Here is a 15,207-nt window from a genome sequence, read left to right on the forward strand (position 1 = left end):
TGTTCCTCACACTGAATCTGCTCGCTCTGTGGCCTGCATCCTACTGGGAAGCGAAGTCTGATGAGTTTTTTATGTCTAACTTGTATTTGTAGCATTTCCATGTAGTTTTTTTTTTTTTTTTTTACATTGTAGTTTTTGTTGTTGAGAATTTTCACTCACCATGAGTATAGTATCCTTACATCAGTCCCATTTCTGTAATGATTTATGGTATTAAAACTTTGACGCTGTGAAGTGTGGCTTCCTGCTGCTTTGGGTGAGTCGGCTCTTGCCAGCTCCTGCTTCCTGGAGCAGGTCAGCTGTTTTACTCTCAGTCTGTTGTGTCTTCTGCTCTTGTTTCTTTCCTCAGTTTCTTGAAGGACTTCCTCAAATGCTGGTTTTATATGGGACAAACCAAGTACTTTTCTCCAACTCCCACCGTTGCCTGACACTTGGTTAGCAATAGAATTCTAGGTTCAATTTTTTCCCCTCAGAATTTAGGACCTACTAAAGAGCAGTGATGTGCCAAGGCCCAGGAGCTGTTAATAACTACAGTGCCACCATCTGGGAAATGAGAGAATGTGTAGTTATATAAGGTCAAGTCCAGTCAAAGAATCTACGTACCATTTTAGGCGATCACATAAAAAAGCTGATAAATGTTTATAATTACTACTCATGAACTCAGAAGCATGCACAAATGCACATACATAAATAAAAGGTGATAAATCTATTCAAACTAGATGTAGAGGTGGATACTTTTAACCTGGTACATGGGGAAGTGGAAGAAATTGATCTAAAAAGCAAGTTTAGGCCATCCAGGTTATGTAGTGAGGCCCTGTTTGTTTTTGGTTTGTTTTTCTTTTCTTTTTTTAAGATAGGGTTTTTCTGTGTGGACCAGTCTGGCCTCAAACTCAGAAATCCGCCTGCCTCTGCCTCCCAAGCATTGAGATTAAAGGTGTGCGCCACCATGCCCGGCTGTATTTTCTTATAGTAGAAGTATATGCACACACACTTGGCAGAAACATACAGAGACCAAAGGTTGATGTTGGGATGTCTGGGAATTAGTCTCTTATTAGATATGCTGTTTGGCTAGACTGGCTGCTGGGTTGTGTACTGCTGAGATCCTTTTTATATGGTTGCTGAAGATCTCATGTTGTACAGCAAACACTACTCACTGAGCCGTCTCTCTAGGCCTTCTAGTANTTTCTTAATTATAGACCTTATTATGTCTGATTTATTTTGAGTTGTTTTTTTATATATGGTGAGAAACTGGATTTGAGGATTTTGAAAATAGGGATTCTTCTATATATTGGCATCCAGTTTTCCTAGCACAGTTTTCTGAAAACTGCTGTCCTTCTGGTATGTTTTTTACAGCTTCGGTGGTTAAACTTCATTGACAGTTTTCTGGATTTATTATCACAGTGGAAACATACTCTGGGTATATCTTTGAGGGTGTTTGCTGAAAGGTTTAATTTACAGAAGGGAAGGTATACCTAAATGTAGTTAAGCACCATCCCATAGGCTGGGATCTCAGGCTGAAAGAGATCAGCGTTTATTGTCTGCTTCCTCACTATGTGTGACTAGCCACCTCATGCTCCACTGCCATGCCTTCCTGGTCATAGTAGTGTATCCCCTGAAACTAAACCAAAATAAACTTTTCTTTTGTCAAAGTCAGTGTGATGTATAGATTTATTTCTATCCCCTATTTGTTGGTGGTCTCTGTATTGATTTTTATATAGGCCAGTATATTGCTATTTTGGTTACCCTAGCTTTGTGCGTTTTGGTTTGGTTTTTTTTGAGACAGTGTTTCTCTTTATAGACCAAGCTGGCCTTGAACTGAGGGATCCTCCTGGTTGTTGTGCATCTCCGTCACCTGACTTGTAGTTTGTCTTATTAGACAATGTGATATCTGTAGGTTTGATCTTTCTATTCAGGTTGCTTTGACAACTCAGGGTCTTCTGTGATTCTGTGTGAATTTAGAATTGCTTTTTTTCTACGATGACTGCTTTTGAGATTGCAATGGGGGCTGGCGAGATGGCTCAGTGGGTAAGAGCACCCGACTGCTCTTCCGAAGGTCTAGAGATCAAATCCCAGCAAACCACATGGTGGCTCACAACCACCTGAAATGAGGTCTGACGCCCTCTTCCAGTGCATCTGAGGACAGCTACAGAGATTGCAATGTTTCCAGTCAATGAACTTAAGACATTTTTCCATGTTTGCATATAATATATTCTCTTTAGTTTCTTTCATCTGTGGTTTTTTTGTTTGGTTTTTTTTTTTTTTTTTTTGCTCCCACCAAGGGATTGAACCCAAGGCTTTGTTGTACTAGGGTTTTTTTAAACTTCCTTACCAAGTTTGTTATTAATATATAAAAATGCTACTGACTTTTTTATTAATGTAGATTTTTGTGTCTGATTTTTATGTTTCTGTATATAAAATTATGAGGTAGCCAGTAGTGGCACATGCCTTCAATCCCAGCACTCAGGCAGATCTCTCAGTTCAAGGCCAGTTTGGTCTACAGAGTGAGTTCCAGGATAGCTAGGGATACAGAGAGAGACCCTGTCTTGAAAATAAACAAACACCCAGTAGTAATGATTTAAAAATAAAATTATTTTGAAACCAGCTGGATGGCTCAGTGAGCAAAGACATTTGCCAAAGCCTGATGACCATCTTGATTTTGATTTTTAGGATCTACATGGAAGAGGGAAAGTATTTAAATCATATNTGCAAACAGGGACAACATTGAATTTCCTCTTCTGTTTTATAAGCTTGCTTTCTTCCACCTGTCTAGTTGCTCTGGATAACAGTGTTGAGTAGGAATGAACCATATGTGGTTGTTGTTTAGTTTTGATTGGTTGGTTTTTGCAGCACTAGAGATTGAACACGTGCTAGGCTAATAATAGTCTGCCATTAAGCTAAATCCACTACTTTTATTTATGTACATATCTCTGTGTAAATATGTGGGGTGGGGGTGGGNGTGTGTCCTGAGAGGCCACCTGGAGTTAGGCAGCTATTAGCTACGCAATATGGATGGTAGGAATTGTACATGGGTTCTCTGGAAGAATAGTAAACATTCTTTAACCACTGAGCCATCTTCCTTTAAATATTATTTATTTATCTATCTATTTATTTAAGCTAGGTGGTGGTGGCACATGTCTTTAATCCCAACACTTAGAAGGCAGAGATAAGCAGGTGGATCTCTTGAGTCTGAGGCCAACCTGGTCTCCAAAGGCAGTCTAGCACTACAAGGACTGCACAGGGGAACCCTGTTTCAAAATAAAACAGAGTGAATGAATGCATGCATGTATTAATGTTTGCTTTTTGTTTGCTTGTCTTGGGTGAGGAGTGCAGATGAAATGATTCATAATGATATTCTGCTGTACTCATAGATTAGTGCCTTGTCCAGTCATTATCAGACAGAGCGAGCGCAGAGACCCACATTATGCAATGAGAGAGTCTGGATTGGAGNTCTCCATTGGGTCCTTTCTTCAGAGATGAAGCATCCCTGAGGAAGAGAGGGAGTAAAGACTGTAGGAGTCAGAGGGGTTGGAATACACCAAGAGAACATGGTGGACTGAATCAGCTAAGTAGAGCTCACATAGGCTCACAGACTGAAATAGCAAGCACAGGGCCTGAATGGGTCTGCACCAGGTTATAGCTGTTAGCTTGGTTTCAGAGATTACAGGTAGTCTCAGTTTGGTGCCTCAGAAAAAATACTTTGAAGGTTACACATAAGGGGTTATACTAAAAGATGGATAAAGTTGGGGCTGGAGAAAAGGCTCAGTAGTTGTTTATACTGTTGTTGCAGAGAGGACCGAAGTTGCATTCATGGCATCCATGTGTAACACCAGCTAAAATAAGTGCTTAGTGAAAATAAAAATGCCCAGGTAACTTTTAAACACGTATTCTGGGTTTCAGGGTTTTCTTGGCAGCTGCTGAAGGTCTTCTGAAAAGCTCATGAAATATTTTCATCATGACTGATTTGGAGTTTTGTTGTTGTTGTTGTCCATATTTTATTATTTCCTTCCGTTTCTATAAGTGTGGGTTTTCTAAAACAGGACTTTTGGGGGAAGGAATGTGGGTGAGTGTAGTTAGTCTCTAACTTCGGATCCCTTGGCCTCAGCCTTCCACAGAGCTGGGATTATGGGCATATACCCCACATCCAGCACAATCTTTTGCTTTTTTCCCTTTAAACTTTAACACATCTTTAGTTTTCTGAACCATTTAAATAGTTGCAACATTTCATGCGTATTATAGATACCAGCACCCACATATTTACTTGTGGAATGGGAAAGGAACATAAACCACAGCTCATTTGAGCTCAGAGGATAACTTTTAGGTTTTTGTTCTCTTCTACCAGATGAGTTCTGGGAGTCAAGTTTAACTTGTCTGGCATGACAGCAGTGCCCTTATCACGTCTCACAGACCCAGGTTTTATCATTTTCTCCATATTTTCCTTTATCTTCTCTTGTAGACTAACCTAACATGGCCGACCAGAGGCAGCGCTCACTCTCTACTTCCGGGGAATCATTATACCATGTTCTTGGACTGGACAAGAATGCAACCTCAGATGACATTAAAAAGTCCTATCGGTAAGCAGGCATGTTAACCTGTAAGAACAGAGATCCTCATCTGGCTTCTTGTATAATTTAACAAGAACCTTGGCATACCTTTTTCATAACAGTCTCTTTAACAGTTGCATTTTATCCTCATGTTCATAGTTTAATCCTCAGACTTGGGATGCAGAGACAGAAGGATATCTGTGAGTGAGGCCAGCCTGGTCTATGTAGTGAATTCTAGAATAGCCAGGATTATGTAGACAGACCCTTTCTCAACAAAAAAAGTTACACTGATCTTCTCTAGCACCAAAAAGTAAACACACTTAAAAGATATTGCCAACTCTCCCCAGACCATCACAGGATCAAGGTTTGAACCCTGGGCATAGACAGCCTTTAAAGTGCTAAAAGCTATATTTTAAAACAGTGATGGGATTTTTTTTTTTTTTTAAATCTTGTCATTGCTGTTTGACTGGACTTGAAGAGTGTTTCTCTGAGGTGTAGTATGATATAGTTACCCAGAAAGGGTATTTTCACATCAGATAGTCTTGGGGTCTGTTACTTGTATTGTTCTAAATTATCAATATTATACTTTTCTCTGCCATCACCTTATTCTTCAAATGTGCAATTAGTATGCCAGGACACTGGGGGTTGGCAAGAGTGAGTGCTATAAGCTGTGCTCTACCTTTCTTAGTACCCAGGACTCACCTTTGTGGGTATTTCCTGGTAGAAAGGATTATCCTAAAGCAATTAGAGACTTCTTTTGACTCAGATGAGCCAGATCTCTGGAAAGTTGACAAATGAGATGTTAACCGGTAAGTATCTCTTCCCCTGGACTCTGGTGGACAAATGAGAAATGTAAGACCAAGGTATAGCCAGGAAATGGTTTTGGTTACAGGAAGCTGGCCCTGAAGTATCACCCTGACAAGAACCCTGATAACCCAGAGGCTGCAGACAAGTTTAAGGAGATTAACAACGCACACGCCATCCTGACAGACGCCACGAAAAGAAACATTTATGACAAGTATGGCTCGCTGGGGCTCTATGTGGCAGAGCAGTTTGGGGAGGAGAACGTCAACACCTACTTCGTACTCTCCAGCTGGTGGGCCAAGGTGAGCTGCCACACTGGAGGCATTGAGAATTCTAGTTCATAATAGGACTACAGATGTTGAAAGACCTGTTCCTTCAGTCCTTTGATGTGCTTTCTGGCCTGGGGCTGTCTTCCGTGCTCTTCCGCTGTTGTACTGGCCTCTTCATGGTGAGCACAGTACACAGCATACATGGAGCACAACCGTTTACATCAACGTGATAGCCTCTGATGCATGGTACCAACCTACTGAAAAGATTGAGATATGTGTGCGCAGGCTTTTAGTTAGCATGGGAGACTTAAAATCTTAAAGGGTTGGGGATGGGTTCGGTCCTCAGCTCTGGGGGCGAAAAAAATCTTACTTTAGCCAGGTGTGGTGGCGCATGCCTTTAATCCCAGCACTCAGGAGGCAGAGGCAGGTGGATTTCTGAGTTCGAGGCCAGCCAGGGCTACACAGAGAAACCCTGTCTCAAGAAGAAAAAAAAAGTCTTACTTTAGAAACTCTTGACTTAACACCATTTGTTTATTTAATAGCTGTTTTTGCTCCCCTCATCTGTCAGCCTTATACAAAGTCAGAGTAAATTATCCTGTAGTTCTTAGGTATAGGTAGCCTGATTTTGTGATTTTAGGTTTTTACTGNTTAGTCTTCAATCTTTATAGTTTTAGAGTCCATTAGAGATATTTATAAGTGGAAACTGAAGAAGAGAACCATGCCATTTGAGTTTGGTGTGGAGGGTCGCTGCACTGGGAGTGGGGCTTCAGAGAAAGTAAGGAAGTCGAAAGTACCATGCTTTGGACTTCAAAACAGAAAGCATGCTTAGATTCTAGCTGACATTTGAATACAAAAGAACTAGAAGAGAAAAGGGGAAGTCACACTTCTGTTTCTAGGGAGGAGAGCCTCATGGCTTGTGTTCAATCCCATCTTTAGAAATTACTTTTTTTTTTTTTTTTTTTTTGGTTTTTCGAGACAGGGTTTCTCTGTGTAGCTCTGGCTGTCCTGGAACTCACTTTGTAGACCAGGCTGGCCTCAAACTCAGAAATCCACCTGCCTCTGCCTCCCGAGTGCTGGGATTAAAGGCGTGCGCCACCACGCCCGGCAGAAATTACTTTTTATTACTTCTGCTTCTCCTGTTTTCACCCTGCAAGTTTTCTCATCTACAGCCTTTTCCTGAAAGATAACCTTAGCATTAGTTGTATACACTGCAGCTCTTGACCTATCTTCTCCAGGGAGGGTCTTGTGGTATGGCTTGTGGGCCCTTGAGGCCCCATAGTGCCAGTCAGTATTCTCTCTCCCAGGCGCTGTTTGTTGTTTGTGGCCTCCTCACCTGCTGCTACTGCTGCTGCTGTTTGTGCTGTTGCTTTAACTGCTGCTGTGGGAAATGCAAGCCCAAAGCACCTGAGGGTGAGGAGACAGAATTCTACGTATCCCCTGAAGACTTGGAGGCACAGCTGCAGTCTGATGAAAGGGGTGAGTGTGCAGCCCAGGGCCTTGTGAGTGTGTGGGGTGGAGCCAGCACTGGCCCTGAACGGTGTCAACTGTCTTGTCAAACAGGAGGGCACTGACACTGTGCCGAGAGTGTTTGTGGTGGCATCTGGGACTGTTGAGGTGTGAACGTGGACACTTGAGGTAAAGCAGGTGCAGGGAGCTGTTCCTGCCCATGAACTGGTAGCCGTAGATCTGAGGGACCGAAGGTGGGGTGGGAGGCAGGCAGGTGGGGAGGGCCGGGGGCTGGTATTACCTGAGACCACTGAGGAAAGTGTGTTGGGTGGAGGTCAGCAAGTAGCCTCTCCCCTGAGTGTCTGTCCAGGTGGCTGAATGATGTGATGCAAGGACCATGTCGATGGGTACACAATACTGCTGCTGCCCTTGTGCGATGAGGTTGTCTGCTTACTTTTCAGAGGCTACAGACACACCGATCGTCATACAGCCAGCATCCGCCACAGAGACCACCCAGCTGACAGCTGACTCCCACCCCAGCTATCACACCGACGGGTTCAACTAAATTCAGGAGAGGCTGTGATTAGAGGATGAATCAGCATCTGGCCACTGCAACCTTAGAATCATGAACTGTAGTCACTGAGATGGGAAGGCAGCCGTCAACCTGACCTGCTGTCAGGGCCACTCCCACCTCCTCTAAGTCCACCCATCTGTCAATCCTTGATACATGAAGTGCGTAGCATGCAGTATTTAAAGCAGTGTAGCTACGGTCTTCTTCTGTTTTATCCTTTTTTTAATAGCATGTATGGGTTATGTTCAATGTCTGTGTTGTGGACGTGCTGCAGCTGGGCTGAATTAACTGGATGGTAGTGCTTTTTTGGGTTTTCAGCCAAGTGGGTCCAGTGAAGGTTCAGCTGTCTCCTTGTGCTTACAGGAGTCAGGTAAGCACCTGGAGCTACATCTCCTTGTTGGCCTCTGTGTCCTGTGATATGGTCTAGTCCATGGCTCTGATCTCATCCTCAAGGCTGCAGACAGGGCTCTGATTTCACCTGCAAAGGAGGGAACTGGGCCCCGTCTTCCAGGCACCACCAGCATCAGTCGTTTGCACGGTGTTCGTGTTGGGAAGCTTTCATAGGGTCTCTGCATCATCTCACTCGGCCTCGTGACAGTTTTCCTGTTAGATCTGCTATGGAGAGTGCAGGTATGCCCCTTCTGAAAGTGGGAGCACACTCTATGTAATGTCACTATCTTGGGTCTCCTGGCCTTGTGGACTGAAATCCTATCATTGGAGGCATGTCTCTTGCTGGTGTGTGGGAAATCATTTGTCTCTGTTCTGCACCTTTCCAGGTCAAAAGCTGGATTGACGGGGCCACAGCCTCCTTCCCTCATTCCTGGGTCATCTTCCACATTCCTTCAAGCCAACCTTTTAATCTTTTTTGGACTTTTAAGAACCACAAATGGCAGCACCTGCCACTTAGTCATAGTCAGAAAGTCTCTTGAGTCCAGTTGTGGGTGGCATGCAGCTGCTTATGCAGAGTCTGAGTGCCCAGGCTCCAGAACCTCCTCCCTGTGCTTGCCAGTGCCCCATCCCCTGCTTGCCTTCGCTTCCACCTGTCACCATCAATGCCTCTGGCAGCTGGAGTGTTGGGTTCCTGGAGCAGGTGGCTGGACCCTGGTGCTCCTGGCTCAGAAGGGTTGGCTTCTAGGGAAGCTATGGTAGTAGTCACTCAACCTGGGAGGCCAGCTCCCGGCCACAGGATTCCTTTGTGAACCTCTCTCCAGTCAGTATTCCAGTCTTGGTTCTAGGGTACCATGGTGGGTGGAGTTGAAAAATGTGGTTACCAGTGATTTGGGGCCATCCTACCCTTTTACAGTTAGCTAGATAGTTGTATCAGACTTCAATGAGCCAGGCTCCTCCAGAACCTTCCCGTTGGCTGCTGCTGCCCATCTGCATTCCCAGAACAGATGAAGAAGGAGAAGGCTCATGTGGTGGCTCAGTGGCCCAGACAAACCATCACGTGTTTCTGAAGCCCACCCCGTCCACCTCCTGGCCCCAGCTCACCAGGGCCTTCAGGACCAGATCAGGTTGTCAGGAAGTTACAAGAAGAGGCAGCACTGTGAGGACAAACATGGCAGTGATGGAGGGAACCCATCCAGGTCCTGGGAGACACTGATGCCAGGGTTCCCAGTTGACCCTACAACAGAACTACATGAGCCAAGATCCTCCCATGGATTTGTTAGTTTCGTTCTTTAAAGGATTTTAGGGATATCCACTAACATAGTCAGTTAAAAGTAGTCTGTAAACATCAGACCTGTGTCTAGATGTAGTGGGGCACGCCTATAGCCCCAGCACTAGGGAGGCTGAGGTAGGAGGAGCTTGAGTTGTAGGCCAGTCTGGGCTTACACAGTAAGACTGTGACTCAAATAAAACAACCTAAAAGAAGAATGAGAAATCCATTACTTGGCCCATATTTGGAACAAAGGAAAAAGAAGTCACTGGTCAACCTGGGGTGCTGGACCCCTTTTTCTACAGTGACCAGGAACCAGGTCCAGACTTGTAGATGATCAGTTGCAGTCTGGTGGCACATCCCTCCTGCATGTAGCTCTGTGGCCCTTTCCCTCACATCCTAGCGAGCTAGGTCCTGAACTGGGACTTGTGGTGCTGTCAGGGTGAGAGCACAGAAGTTTTGAACCTAGTGTCTTTTGGAATTCGTAAAGCTAAGTAAATCATGTTGAACTTGAAACCCTCCATATGTAGAACAGTTTCAAAGTGATAATAGTGATTGCCACGGCCAGTAAGTTCCCTAACCTGTCCCTGTGCAGACTCCCTTGCAGGGTTTTACTATGCTGATCTAAGGTCTCCTTGATTTCATTTGCCCTAAGCTAAGAACTGGTGAGTCTCAGGATCAGTCTGACTGTTCTTGTCCAAATATAAATATTAAATAGATACACACACTCCCCTAACTCCTATACNGGCAGGCAATGTAGATGGTACTGTGGTGTGTTGCCAAGAGAGTGCTGGAATCTGTGCATGGAAGTTCATCCTGTGCAGTGGGTACCACTTCTGACCTACAGAAAGNAGTCAGGAGAGACCCTGGGGGACCCATCTACCAAGGCTGCTGGAGTGTAGATTTCTGTTTGTGCCCAGTGATGTCTTTCCTTGTCTTCCTTTTGACTGTATTTTAAGATTACTTTAGATGATTCTGTGCAATGTTTATGACCTTTCCTACCCTTCTAATGTTCAGTTAACACAGCCAGTATCCAATGGGGAAAAACCAGGCTGGGTGATGGTGGCAGATGCCTTCAGTCCCAGCACTTGGGAAGCAGAGGCAGGTGGCTCACTGAGCCTGGTCTACAGAACTAGTTCCAGGACAGCCAGGACTACACACAAAGAAATCCTGTCTTAAGAAAAAAACAAAAGAAAGAAACCAGTGCTTACTGTGGTTAGGCAACTTTTTTCCCAAGTTACTTGCTGGATTTGTTCCTGATTCATAAAGCCAGTCTCTTCAGATGTCAAGATTTAATATCAGTCAGTACCCATTGTCCTGCTGACCCATGGTGTCTGTTACAGGTGAGCCTTGTTAAAGGAGGTGCCAGTGCTGCAGCTGGTCGTCTCCAGAGAGAGTGACATAATCATTCAAGCTGCCCCTGGAGGGTGTGGGTGCTGTAGTACAGAGAACCGGTGGGCCGCGAGCATCCTACTTTGGCCTTCAGTGCACCTTTTATTGAGGGACAGTTGTGAACAGTGTAAACCCGTGACTGATCTTATTCTTTTTCCAGTATTTTGAGCTGTGAACCCATGTGTCCCAGCACTGGCTTGTTCCTTTTTAGTTTGATTGAATTATCCTCCTATGGAAGTGGCAAAATCTATGTCTTTACTGTCCTTACAAGCACAGTGTGTGTTACCACATGCTGTGAGTGTGGGTTGTGGTGTGTGTCAGTGTGTGTACATATGTGTATATGTATATATCACACAGCAGGCCTGTCATGCCTCTGTTTGGTGGCAAAGCAACAAGTACAATAAAAGTCAGCTCCAAAACAGCTGTGGTTTCTTGAAGTGTTGGGCAGGGGTAGGGTCTCCTTGCAAAACACAAAAGGAAACCCTAAGTTTATTGTGTACATAGATACATGAACCTGAATGCATAAGCCCTGGCAAGCATTGGCTTCAGCTCTATATGGATAAAAGGATGACCATACCAAATATATCCCTGGGAACCATGTGAAGGTCGCCTGACCCTCAAGGATATGAGGGTCTAGGACATGACTAGAAACTCCTCTCTCTTGAAAACTAAGACCAGTTTTATGAGTACCAGGTAAAAGTCAGTAATCTGGGTGCGTGTAAAGGACAGGCTAGTTAGGATCTCTGCTGCCAAGGAAGGGCCTGGGCCAGTGCCCCATAGGGTGTGCTCTTGATATGTTCTCTAGGAAAGTGTCTCAATTCCAAGTTGGGGAAAGAGAGCCCAAAGCAAGAGCAGGTAAAACCTGTCTTAGATTTACCCACTGCTAAAGACTGGTTTACAGCAGGGTACAAGCTGCTGTCAGTTCAGGCTGACTGATGTTCCTCCAAGGGCCAAGCTGAAAGCTGTGGTGGTTCCGCATGGTGAGCTATCTAAATGTTGACCTAAAATAAAGATAGCTGTTGTATAATAGTTTTCACTGCAGACCAGATAAGTGTCTTATTAGTGATTTCCTGCCAAATGTTATTTGTGAATTTGGCACTGAAATGGCACCTGATGTTGACCCCTGCTGGGTCCCTTTTGGGCTGACCCTCATTTCCTGGTCCAGCTGTGAGCACCCCTCCCTCTCAGTTCTGATACCTCATTTCTGAATCTCCTGACTAGAATGATGGAAAGCACCTGTTAGTCCCTTGCATCTTTAATTCCTGCTAAGGCAAGTGGATTTCTGTGACTTGTAGGCCAGCCTGGTCTGCTAGTCTACATAGCAAGTTCCAGGACAGCCTAGGCTACATGGACCTTGTGGGAGGTGGGACATGGACAGACCTGTTAAATAGTCTAAGCCAAGGGTTTCTGGAGCCCTCACAGTGTGTCTGGCCCCTTAGTGGTTGAATTCTTGCCTAACAGTTCTAGCTTTTTACTCCAGAGCAAGTAACCATGCCCTCTGGTCTTAATGGACAAACCAAGCCACTNGATTATGACTTCATCCGCTATTTCTTCATCTTCCTGGCTTGACACATCTCTAGCTTCTGCTTGTAGCTTCTAGAAGCTTCCCTGCTGTTCTTCATATATAGTTGCTCATACTTTTGTAGTGAGTATTTGGGCTGGCCCTATTTCCAGTGCACTGTGAACAAGATCTGGGGTAGCACATGGTGGGGACTGCATGAAACTGGTTCTCGCATATGTGACACTTGGTGATTCTGAGAGTGAGACCTTGACCACACAACATGTTTCTGTCCTGAATTCAAAGCTTATGAGGAATGCATAATGTAGAGGGCNTCTAGATAGCTCAGCTCTTACTCAACTAGGTAGCTTCATCTTTGTCTACCGTTTGTCCTGGCCATTTATATTTCTGAGAGATGTGGTCTATATAGTCTTCCTGGGTGTGTAATGACTGGTAAAAGAACAGCTCCTAGCTGTTATTGGCCCAGTTTATGCTCCAGCATTTCTTGGTAGGATCCATCCTGCTATGTCTTAACCATCTGGCCCTCCAGATGTCATGGTCCCAGAGCGGGGCGGGGGAGTTGTGAGTTTCTCTGTACACACTCATGCATGCACACCTGATGGCAGAGTAAAAACAAGTGTGGCCTAGGATAATCAGTTCAAGTTCTCACGTCCTTTTGTTTGGTGTCTGTGTTTCCCCCACTACTGTGATGAGGGTTCAGTCCTGGGCTACTACAGAATCCATGTGTTCCTGGGGTGCCATTTTGAAGACTGGAACGAGGTCCCTNTTTACAGAAATACCAGCCTGAGGCTGAGCCCCAGACACTTCTATTAGAGTGCAAGAAGACACCTTGACCACGAAGTCCCTNAGGTCTGAGCAGGTCCCTCCTCNTCTGATCTGCACCCTGTCTGATGGATGGAACCTTTTGTGTCCTTGATCACTTTTTTCGTTTCCTCCCTTCCTTGCTGCCTCACTCTGTACCCCTGGCTGGCCTGGAACTCGCTGTGTAGGGAACCCAACCATTACATTTTGGAGACAGAGTTTCTCTGTGTATCCCTGGCTGTTCTGGAACTTGCTCTGTACACCACGCTGACCTCCAACTCAGAGATCTGCCTGCCTCTACCTCTTGAATGCTGGGATTAAAGGTGTGCACAACCACTACCTGGCTTGTCTTTTTAATTTGTATGTGTATGTGTGAGTTTGTTTGTATGCATATGTATACCATGTGCTTACAGTGCCTGTGGAGGCTGAAGGATGGTTCTCNTGAGACTGAAGTTATAAAATGGTTGTAAAGCATGAATAGATGCTGGGACTCAAACCCTGGTCTCTAGAAAAGCAGCCAGTNCCTTGACTGATGAGCTATTTCTTCAGCCTCTTACCCTTCATCTTAACATGGGGCTACACAGATTGATTTTCCTCCCTCCTCTGACTTCTGTTCATAGTACTAGAAATTTAATTTAGGGCCTCACACATACTAGGTAGGCGTTTAGCCATTGAGCTACATTTCCAGTCTGAGAAAACTCTTGAAAGGCTATTTAGTTGAAGCCAGTGTGTGCTTGTTTTTTGAGACAAGGCCTTGGTGTGTGTATGTATATATATATATATATTCCTGTGAAACTAATCTTTGTTTTGAAAAAGCTGTACATGGTGGTGAATACCTGTAATTCTAGCACTCAAAGGAGAGAGGCAGAAAGATTGCTGCTAGTTTGAGCATCCAGTCTGGTTTACATAACATGTCCCTGGCCAGCCAAGGCTATATAACAACCCTGTTTCAAAAGCATGTACATGAACTAGAGAGATACTCAGTGGTTAATAGAACTTGGTGCTCTTCCAGAGGACTGGATTTCATGTCCCAGCACCCACATCAGGCAGCTCACAACTGTAATTACAGCTCCTGGAGATCTAACACCTCTGGCCTCTGCAGGCACCTGCATTCATGTCCATATTATACCCACATGTAGATACATATACACATGATTAAAAACAATTTAAAAAAAAAACCTCAAGGCTTCAAAAAACAAATGTTTTGGCTGGTGAAAAACATCCTAAGAGTATTAAGAATAAACACCTTAGAACTTCCCCTTCAGACTGAAAACTAAGCAATTTGGTTCAGATTTCCCATAAAGAAATAAAATGAAATAATGAAGCCCAGTTTGTATTCTCCCTTTGGTGANCCCTAGTATGTCTATCTACTTGTTCTCTTCTTAGTGCCTTGTTTGCTAGTGTTGGATCCATAAAAACAGAACCATAAATTACAAGAACGTGTCCATTTTAGTCCCAGGTGTGGGACATGGGGCTACCTCAGACTGCCCACAGCAGCTGCCTGTGATTTGCCTCATGCTCTAGCAGAAGCATGGTTTTGCAACCAACAACTCTCCATCTCTCCAGGCCCTAGCGTTTATATACCCTCTGAAAAGTCCCCAGAATTCCAAATGTCACAGGATTGCAGAAGCTATATCTGCNGTAGGCAAAACCATGCCTCTGCCAGAGCATGAGGCAAATCCTAGTCAGCTGCTGTGGACAATCTGAAGCAACCTCATATCCCACACCAAGAATTAAAATTAAAAATTCTTATATTTCTGTTTCTTAAACCAAAATCCCAGAAATGTCACTGCATTTTCCTCCTCCTGTTTTTAGCTAAGAATTATGCCTGATATAGCAGGAAATTATAAACAGACGTTTACAATGATATAAACATTTTTCCTGTCAATAGCTAAGGTTTTTAGGAGACCTCTCCTGCTCAATTGTAACCTTTATCAGTTTTGATGGTATCCNCAACTTTTCATTTCCTGTGGAAATATTAGCACATATGTGCCCCCAGTGCAAAATTTCTGTGGGCTCCCCTTCTGATATTAACACAGCCTTTAAGTATGTAGACTGATTTAATTCCACATTTTTTTCTATAACTCAGTGTCTCTGGGTTGCTGCTGTTCCTTTTTCATTAACATTCAGAAAATTTAAAGTTAACAGAGCACTAGTCTATCCATGTGGGTTTTTATTTTCCTTTTTGTTTTACAAGCTTTTTTTTTTTT

At 44.2% G+C, this 15,207-nt stretch overlaps 1 protein-coding gene across 3 annotated transcripts in view; it reads left to right on the plus strand.

Moving 5' to 3' along the window:
• Positions 1-11,098, plus strand: part of Dnajc5 (DnaJ heat shock protein family (Hsp40) member C5) — a 30,462-nt gene extending 19,364 nt beyond the window's left edge. The window contains exons 2-6 of one of the 3 annotated variants that reach the window (XR_002377146.2): positions 4,451-4,568; positions 5,431-5,644; positions 6,916-7,087; positions 7,172-7,246; positions 7,519-7,607. Coding sequence is in view for 2 of the 3 variants with exons in the window: in XM_021152883.2 (XP_021008542.1) it covers positions 4,462-4,568; positions 5,431-5,644; positions 6,916-7,087; positions 7,519-7,622 (597 nt within the window). In the remaining variant the exon portion in view is untranslated. Of the gene's footprint in view, positions 1-4,450; positions 4,569-5,430; positions 5,645-6,915; positions 7,088-7,171; positions 7,247-7,518 lie in introns of all 3 variants that reach the window. The other 2 variants (XM_021152883.2, XM_021152876.2) reach the window with 2 other exon arrangements.
• The last annotated feature ends 4,109 nt before the right edge of the window (positions 11,099-15,207 follow it).

The sequence above is a fragment of the Mus caroli genome, chromosome 2 (genome assembly GCF_900094665.2).
Source record: "Mus caroli chromosome 2, CAROLI_EIJ_v1.1, whole genome shotgun sequence".
NCBI classification, from domain to species: Eukaryota; Metazoa; Chordata; class Mammalia; order Rodentia; family Muridae; genus Mus; species Mus caroli.